Source organism: Spea bombifrons, chromosome 3 (genome assembly GCF_027358695.1).
Source record: "Spea bombifrons isolate aSpeBom1 chromosome 3, aSpeBom1.2.pri, whole genome shotgun sequence".
Taxonomy (NCBI): Eukaryota; Metazoa; Chordata; class Amphibia; order Anura; family Pelobatidae; genus Spea; species Spea bombifrons.
The window spans coordinates 115,378,943-115,388,081 of NC_071089.1; the positions used below are offsets into that span (position 1 = coordinate 115,378,943).

General features: G+C 39.7%; 1 protein-coding gene across 1 annotated transcript; it reads right to left on the bottom strand.

The window, feature by feature from the left end:
- Positions 1-92: 92 nt before the first annotated feature.
- On the bottom strand, positions 93-8,837 carry LOC128483466 (cytochrome P450 2K1-like). Its single transcript, XM_053459677.1, has 9 exons — positions 8,640-8,837; positions 8,046-8,208; positions 7,024-7,173; positions 5,982-6,142; positions 5,598-5,774; positions 3,988-4,129; positions 3,572-3,756; positions 1,944-2,085; positions 93-417 (listed from the first exon to the last, which is right to left on the bottom strand). Exons 1-9 carry the CDS (start codon positions 8,826-8,828, stop codon positions 239-241), a joined length of 1,488 nt encoding a protein of 495 aa, XP_053315652.1. The 5' UTR covers positions 8,829-8,837; the 3' UTR covers positions 93-238.
- Positions 8,838-9,139: the final 302 nt, after the last annotated feature.

The following is a 9,139-nucleotide window of genomic DNA, read 5'->3' on the forward strand; positions in this document are numbered from 1 at the left end:
TTCGGCAATGTAGGCATTAAACCATTCCGCTTATAGAATTTGAACGCTACAGCTCCGTGTCCGTGATATAAATATCAAATGGGGCATAAACAGAAAATACACTCTGCATTTAATACTTACTTTACATACACAAGAAAAACGAAGGAAGACCATGCTCGGCATCCTAATTGACAACCCTATTGCAAAATATGAATTCTGTATTATTTCAAATTGGCCTCATCGTACACTGGGATTTCTTCTAGTTCCGGGGCACAGCACATATGTCTTTTGCCAAAGGGCTCCTGGTTGCCCCAGTGCCAGCGGTAAGATCAACTTCGACCCCAGGAGGAGGCTGAAACGTGAAGTTCTGCAGCAGTCTGGTGAAAAACAGGAACAGCTCCATTTTTGCTAAATTCTCCCCAGCGCAACTTCTCCGGCCTATTACAAATAAAGCAGGGCAGTCAGCAAGTTGCACAGATACTGTTTCTGGCACTATACAACCCAAAGTGTGGAGCTTTATAAGTTGTATACTAACACAGTTGTAAGCAAGTCAATCGATCAAGAGAAATTTATTTTCCACTCTTTGTTTTTGACAGCATAATTAAACCAGAATTTGGTAACCATATTACCAGAATCAACTCTTAAAGCTGACTTGCAGATGGATTAACAACACGGCGCCCCTACATCCCTGCTCTTATCTCCAAACACTCTCCCAACCGACCTCTTCGTCCTTCTTCTGCGGCCATCACATCTTCACACTCGTGTCTTCTAGAGTTTACCCGCGCTGTACATATTCCCTGATATTCCTTACCCCGTCCCGTTCGGCTCTCTTCTACTTACTCAAACTTCAAACTCTCCCTAAAACACACCTGTTCAGGAAGCATTCGAGATATATTCTTAACCCCTTAAGGAAAATGGGCGGTCCCTAAACCCATTGAAAACAATGCATTTTGAGCCTGTACGTGTACGGGCTTTGTCATTAAGGGGTTAATACCCTCAACCGGCATCCTGAAGACCTCTCGTCCTCTTCAAGAATTTACTCACGCTGTACGTATTCTCTGGAATTCCTTACCCCGTCCCGTTCGTCTCTCTTCTACTTACTCAATCTTCAAACTCTCACTAAAACACACTTGTTCAGAGAAGCATACAAGATATCTTCTTAATACCCTCAACCAGGGCCGGCCCAAGGCAAAATGCCGCCTGGGGCGAATTTTAAAATGCCGCCCCCCCCCCTTATCTACCCTTCCTCTCCCTCCGTCCTTGCCGCCGCCCCCCATTATCTACCCTCCCCCCCCCTTGTATTTACCTTTCAGCAGTCCTGCGGCGAGTCTCCCTGTTAGGTCTCGGTGCCGGCTTGTAGTGCTGAGCGCCGGAAATGAGGTAATCTTCCGGCACTCAGCATTACAAGCCGGCAACGAGACCGAACAGGGAGACTCGCCGCAGAGGAGAGAGAGAGGGGCGCCGAGCGGGTACTGACAGCTTGGTAAGCGTAAACTACTCGGCGCCCCTTTCTCTCTCTTTCTTTTTTTTAAAAAAAAAATAAAAAAAAAAGGGCTTGGGGCGGCAAAGTGCCGCCCCTTCAAAAGTGCCGCCTGGAGCGGTTGCCCCACTCGGCTCCATTGTCGGGCCGGCCCTGCCCTCAACCAACGTCCTGAAGACCCTTTGTGCAGGTCACTCACTTTTCGTCCTATATATACTATATATATATATTGTCAACTTTAAAGTTATTGTTAATTTTCACTGTCCCTGTGTTGTAACAGCGCTACGGAACCTGTGCAGCTCTGTCTTCCAACCCCCTCCATTTTTGTCCGACGTTGGCCTTTCCACATTCACTGCTGACTCAGCTATTGTATTTACAAAAGTGATTCATTTTAAATATCTGAGTATTTTTGCAAAACAAAAATATTAGTAGTTAGTTTTTAAAATTCCATATTTCAAATCGCCTTCAGAAAACACGTCCTTACCAGCTGAGAACGGCAGGAATGCTTCATTTTTTACCAAATTTCCCTTAGTGTCAAGAAAATGTTGAGGGTAAAACTCCTCTGGTTTCTCAAAATAGGCCTTATCGTGCAGCACGGATGTCAGGAGTGGGATGACGTAGGTCCCCTAAAAACACATTAATTCATTATTTCACATTTCTTCCTCTTCAGAATTCTCTAGCAAAAAAAAAGTGAATAAATCTCAAGAAATGACCTGAAATCTATTAAAAAAAATTAATTAATTAAATTCCTGGGAAGGCCCTTGACTGATTTTTTAAAAATGTTTCATTATTACTATATATTTCTCTAGGCCCAGAAACCCATGTGATTATTTGTTTTCTTTTTTTTTGACTAGTGGATATGTTTAAAATGAGGGGAAAAAAACGACAAAAAAGTGAAAAGAAAAAAAAAAACCCTATTTGTTCAGTATTGCAGTAGATTCCTTCAGAATATGTGCAGATATATATATAAAAAAAAACCCTCTTAATTTGCATTCGGTAATATTTTGGGGATGTTATGAGGTCCAATTGTACATTTTTTACAGAGACTGGGCTGAGATAGTCTCTTCACTTTCCATTTTGGAGGCATACCCAACATTTTTGTCATTGGATAACCTTGAAACAAAATTCCTGAAATTAACTGCAAACGAACACTTAAAAAATGTAATTTTCTTTAATGGCAAACAAGTAGGTTGTCGGTGTTTTGTATAATTTCTTATTTTTTCTTATTTTTTTTCTCATTATGAGATATGGTTGCATTAACTGATCTACAAGATCATCCCCTCCCATGTGTTTTGGGGAAGTACCGCCGATTCCCCTTTTTTTTAAGTTTTGAATTTGCCAGTGACAGAGGGAAGTCTTTTCTATTTTTCTTACTCTCCCACAGGCAAATTTACACAACACAATTATAATTTAAACAAAGGAACACTATTCTGTTTGGGGGAAAAAATTGAGATTGCTCCAATCAGATCTTTGGTCCGCTATGACTGCATTTTTAATGATTCCCATTAACATGGCCATTTTTTGGAGAGGGGTGAAATCTTTCACATCTAAATTGATTCCAGGGGTATTTCCAGATGGATGTGCCCCCTCTTTAGAATCATCCCTGGTAGATGGTCTCTTTCTTTGCAGGTGGCTCATCAGCAGAAGAGCTACCCCTAGATTCTGGCTCATACTCAATTCCACTGATTCAGATTCCAAAGTGGCACGTGCTTCCTCAAGAAAATAAACCTTTGCCATTATTTCTAACGTGGTTACAAGTATTATTTTTTTGATATTTTTATTTTTTAGCCCACAACCTACACCTAAAACCAACGACAGGTCTTTAATAACTATACCGAAATATAACGTCCCCAGCTCAAGATGGAAGTTAGATGGAAATGTTTCCTTTTGTAAATTTATGTTTTCTGTGCATTTGATTAAAAATAGAACAAGGAGCCATGGTTTGCTGTAGCTTCTCTTCCTGCATGCGGACAGACCAGAAACAGCCTTCCTGTTGTAAACCTCCGTGCAGGACATTTACACACAGGACATACTGTTACGTCCTGTGTCCTCAACAGTAAGCATTTGCAGGACTTAGTACCGCAGCACAAAGGGGTTGAAATATTTAATTACCTTAGGAATAAAATATCCTCTGAATGTGATGTTCTGAGAAGCCGCATGTGGGACATTACCGGGAACAATGTCACCAAACCTTTGGATTTCATGAATAACGGCGTCTGTATACGGCATTTGCTTTTTGTGTTCTACTTGAGGCTGGGCAGAACCGATCACTCTGTCTATTTCATCTTGGACCTTTTCTTTAAGTGATAAAAATAAAATATATTAAAATAGGTACGGTGGCTGGAATTTATTAAGCCTAGTTTATGGGTTTATTGATGCATTTCCATCAAGCAGTGCCACATTGTTATGAAAGGTGTGATTTGGTCCTTGCTTGCTTCATATTATTTTGCACCTTTTGAACTTAAATATTTTTTCTTCTGAAACCATTCATAGATAAGGCCGCTGCTTTAATCGCATATAACTCTTACTCTGAATTTCTGGATATTTCATCATTAATAGTAGACCCCACCGAAGGGTTGTAGAAGTAGTTTCCATCCCTGCTGCAAACAAGTCTCTCACAAGACTTACTAAGTTGTCATTATGGAAAAACGCTTGAGGACTGGGCTTTTCCTGAAAAACACACATTATGCATTTTATCAATATGTGTTACAAAAAACAAACACAGAATTTAATAGCCGATCAGTTGGCCAACCTACTCTCAATGTTTCTACCTGGCCTTGGTCTTGTCTTATATGCAGTATAGCCATATGCATGCTTAAATATCCTCACTAGATTCATCTCTAACACACTTGGTGGATAAAAATACTTTCTTATATCTAAGCCTCAGACCCTCAAACTATGACCACTTGGTGTAGCATTTCTTCTCCTTTGAAATATACCCCCTGTTCTTTGTTTACCCCCCTTCATGCATTAAATATTCTCTTAAATGCCCTTCATCCAGTCCTTCCCCTTAGTACTCCAGTACAGTCCAGGTCTGACCAGAGATTTGTAAAGTAGGATCGCGGCCTCCCTTTTTCTAATACAAATGCCTCTTGTGATACGATATAGAATCCTTCTAACATCGCCTACCTGAAAGCCAACAGGAATAATTACCCCCAAAACTTGAATGAATCCTAAACTCTTCCTTTGGATCTTACGTCCCAATGTCACAGTGAAAATTCTAATGGAATTAAAAGCCATGCGTGAGACCAAATAAAGTTTGAGGGCTTAAGGAAAGTGTAGATAGGCTAAATGTGCATTACAAAACTAGCTAGTGTAGATACTCAGAAACTCTAGCTCTCCTTTTCTGGAGGAATGACTTTATGAAGATGTGGGCAGGCCCGGACCGGTGGGTCATTGGGTGACAGCACCGCACACTCTCCCGATCAACCACTCCATGGGCAGAGCGGGTGCTACAGCATGCGGCCAGCGGTTGGGTATGCCTGGTTGCACGCTACATCACCATTAAAGCAGTCCTAAATCCCTGGGTATGGGCCTATAGCCATATCAGGAGACCAGATATGCTCGCTGTGAATGGGGTGGTGCTAGCTCCAGACAACCTTAAGTGGGCAGGAAGTAGGAGGGGAAGTGGGCAGGAGGTAGGAGGGGAAGTGGGCAGGAGGTAGGAGGGGGAGTGGGCAGAGAATGGGTGTGACTAAAGGCCTCTCCGCTGGCCAAAGAAAGAAGAAACTGACCAGGAGACCTGAGGAAGCAGTGTCCAGAGCTGGAACGTTCACATTTATGGTCTTGTGCATACGGCGGGAACAGCCACGTGGGATGTATTTTTTATGGAAGCAGCGACCTAGGACAGCGCTGCCAGACACTTTCTGCTCGCCTCCACCGCATTGGAAGGTGCGCAGTTCTCCTTATGGAGATGTAAACGGCCCATTGAGCAGCGGGATACTGGGGAGTCTGATCCCCTTCTGGCCCCCCAGTTTGGCAGCAGGGGGACTGCCGCCCCTCATGGACTTGAAGCCTAGTGGGTCTAGGGCAGGATCCGTCACTGGCTAGAGGGCTTTTCCTTTCATGATGCTGCTTTCTTATGAAAGTGACATACCCAGCCTTACGTTATGATACAATTAAGAATATAGTACAATACCTCCTGCTGCTTGACAAGGAAGACATCAATAAGGTTCCTTTGGTCATTGACGTCCAGTTGGTCCTTGTGTTTGGTGAATGTTTCTTTAATAAAGTTGCGCAGTTCCATATTATTTTTGAAAACCGTTTTGTGACCTCCGGGAAGCCAGCGTATCACCGACGGAAAAAGGTTGTACAGCTTAAGGAAGGGTAACAAGAAATTATGACATTATTTTAGGCCATATTTGAGTAAAATGTATTAATACAATTATTTATGAGGGGGCATAAAAATGAATTGACACTGGTGTCATCATTAGGAAATGTTTACTTTCTGAATTATCTGTTTATCTGATAAATTCAAGCAATTCTGAGAAATTGTAGAACAAAAAATGTAACCCAGACTTACCAGGGTCATAAGACCCGCAGAAATATTTATATTTTCATGAATTAACCCCATAAGCCTGAGGAACGTGGGATCCTTGTAATCAAAGCGGTGACCGAGCAGAATGGATACAATGATGTTGGCAACAGACGCATTTATTATCATTGTGTTCTCAAAGGGCTTTCCTTGAATAAGTGAAAAAGACGCATTGTTGGAAAAACTAAGAATCCTTAATATAAAGACACATTTACGCAAATATTTACGTTAAGGGGTTAAACGTAACATGAACAAGGCTACAAATGGGTTTTTCCTTTCTATGTTATGCTAATATAGAAAATAGGTTTATAATGCATTTTCTGACCATAGAGAGTGTAACATTTTTTGGAGACACTCTTGAAAATAAAAAAAAAATATCCTCAATCATTTGAAGGATACATTTTTAGCGGATCGGTGCTAAAGTCCATAAGGAGACCTTACTATGCCACCTTCAAGCCGATGCGGTTGTCCTATTTTTAAAGTAACTCTGCCCCACGTGTAGTAGTAACTCTGCCCCCAGTTGGGAAGCCAGGTTCTACAATTACAGGAGACTTTAACCCCTTAAGGACAATGGGCGGTCCCTAAACCCATTGAAAACAATGCATTTTGAGCCCGTACATGTACGGGCTTTGTCATTAAGGGGTTAAGAAAGTATTATAGTTAGATATAAGTTATTATAGGTACATTTTCTATGGTGCCCCACGGGTTAGTATTGATGGGGCTTACTGCTCTAGGGCTGAGCCAGGCCAGTGCCTTCAGCCACCTTCCAGCACCTTCCTCATGGAGGATGTCTTCTTCACAACGTGTGCCTTTTTTTGCTGAGCACTAGGACATGAAATCATACGGCTTATTGTGAATATTGATTATTTTAGGGCTATTACTGGGTCAATATGGCCCTTAGCAACATCATCATGTGACAAGAGTACAAATAATTTCAGGTCGGCATGGAGACTACTGTCATAAAAAGATGTAGTGCCATGTATGTAATTTCTAACGCAAACACAAAGTAATGGAAACCAAGCCAACGAACCATTGAAGGATCTAAACACTTCCACTAATGAGTTGGATTCTTCATTAATTTTGTCTTCTAGAAGCTTCCTTCCCATTCCAAAATCCCGTAGAGTTGTAAGAGTGAACCTCCTCATCACTTTCCAGTTTTCTCCATTGGAAAAGATTATACCTGAATATATTAAGGATATAATATAATTCGGTCTACCTTATGAAAAGTGGTTTAATAACGAAGATATTACATGCAGATTTTAAATACAATTTATTTTATATTAAACTTTCTTTGGACAGTTAAAAAAAACTCCTGACGTGTTTCACACTACTTAGCATCGCCTTAATCCGTGTAATTTTCATGTCTTTCCCACAACCAAAATATATGATATTTTTATCATTTAACATATATAGCAAAGGATCACCGGAGCTGCTTATAGCGTGGACGCCACTCTGTAGGTAGCAACAATGAATAAAAAATAGAAATAAATTTGAGCAGCTACAGCAAATTGAGAAAAAAAATAGCAGGAAATATATTTATTACATTTTTGTAACCACCCTATGAATGGCTAGAATTTTCAGCTATTGTGGCAGTTACAGGGTTAATGCTAATAGGTGTGCATCACTTTTTTTTCTTTTAAAAAGTAAATCCAGTCTTATTTTTTTACACTCTATCAGAGAGCAGTGAACAAGGCGTAGTTATCCATGTTGGGGGATACCCAGTATCTCTTTTAGCACGGGAACCCCTATGATGTAATTTATGACATCACTAGTAGAGGCCCCAGGCACATCCATTAGAAGGGCAATCAAACGGAGAACCTTATAATACTTATAAACATTTTTATAATTAAATGCATCATTAGAAATTATCATTAAATGCCCAAACTTTTTGCAGAAATAATTATTCCATCATGTAATTATTTGTATAGACTGACAGCACAAAAAAAGAAAAATATATTTGTTTTTTTTCCAGAAATATATAAAAAAATATTTAAAAAAGTGAAATAATTCAGAAACAACCCCTCTGATCTCAAGTAATTTATTATATGGTACCATGTCCTTTTGAGGTTTCTTCTGTGAATGGTATGACGGGTCTCTCTGAAAGTGCATCAGCATTGTTTACAAGCGCATCTTTGAATGTCTCATAGCCACAGAGCACAACAATCTTTTTAGGTCCAAACCGGATGCTGAATACCGGTCCATACTTCTTAGATAGCTGAAAAGTAAAATATTAGATACAAAACTACATTTTTTTAACCATTATTCTTATTGTTCTTTTGAATACAGTATTTGCTGGTTGGCAACATTGCCCCCTAGTGGTGTAATCCAAGTACTTCAATTGGTCTGCATCTCAAATAGACTTGCTTTTATTTATTACCAATCTGACTCCTCAAAAAACTATTATGTACTATTATTTACCTCATTTACAAGTACTTTTTTTTTTAAAAAAAACTTGCTTTTTAACATGATCTAAAAGGCATTAATATATTCTAAGCAGGGAAGTAAACAGAACTGACAAGTAAAAGAATGAGGAATAAAAACAAATTATATAAATGATGTATAATTACTGTTTACCTTATAACCCACTCGGCCCTCCTCAAAGTACTTCCATTTTTAAGTATAACATTATATTTCTAGAACTGATACCTCTTGGAGAAAAACATCTTGCCGCTGTTTGCTCAGGATCATAGTGTGCAGGTTTCCAATTATCGGCAAAGGTTTTGGTCCAGGAGGAAAGTTGTGGTAAACGTTTTCTTTACGCTCATAATAGAGTTTTAGCAAAAATAGGAATATCGCAACAGATCCAAGAATTGAGACGGGATCGATTGCAAACATGGCTTCAAGAAATCTAGAACAAGAAAAATAATTGTAAGATATATATATATATATAATATATTTTAGGTGTAACCTGTAGTATAGTGCTGAGGAACACAATGGCACTGTATAAATCAGCAAAAAACAGCAAAAAAACAAATAATAATAATATTAATATGCTCTAGCTTATTTTAATAGAAACTCTAGGGGAAAATGTTTTCTTTTTTTTTTAATAAGGGCACTTATTAAAAAAAAAAAGCTGCACATAAATATTGGTGATCCCAGAGGAGGCCCCTGCAGGCGACCAATAGAGTCGTTCGCACGGCCCTTTA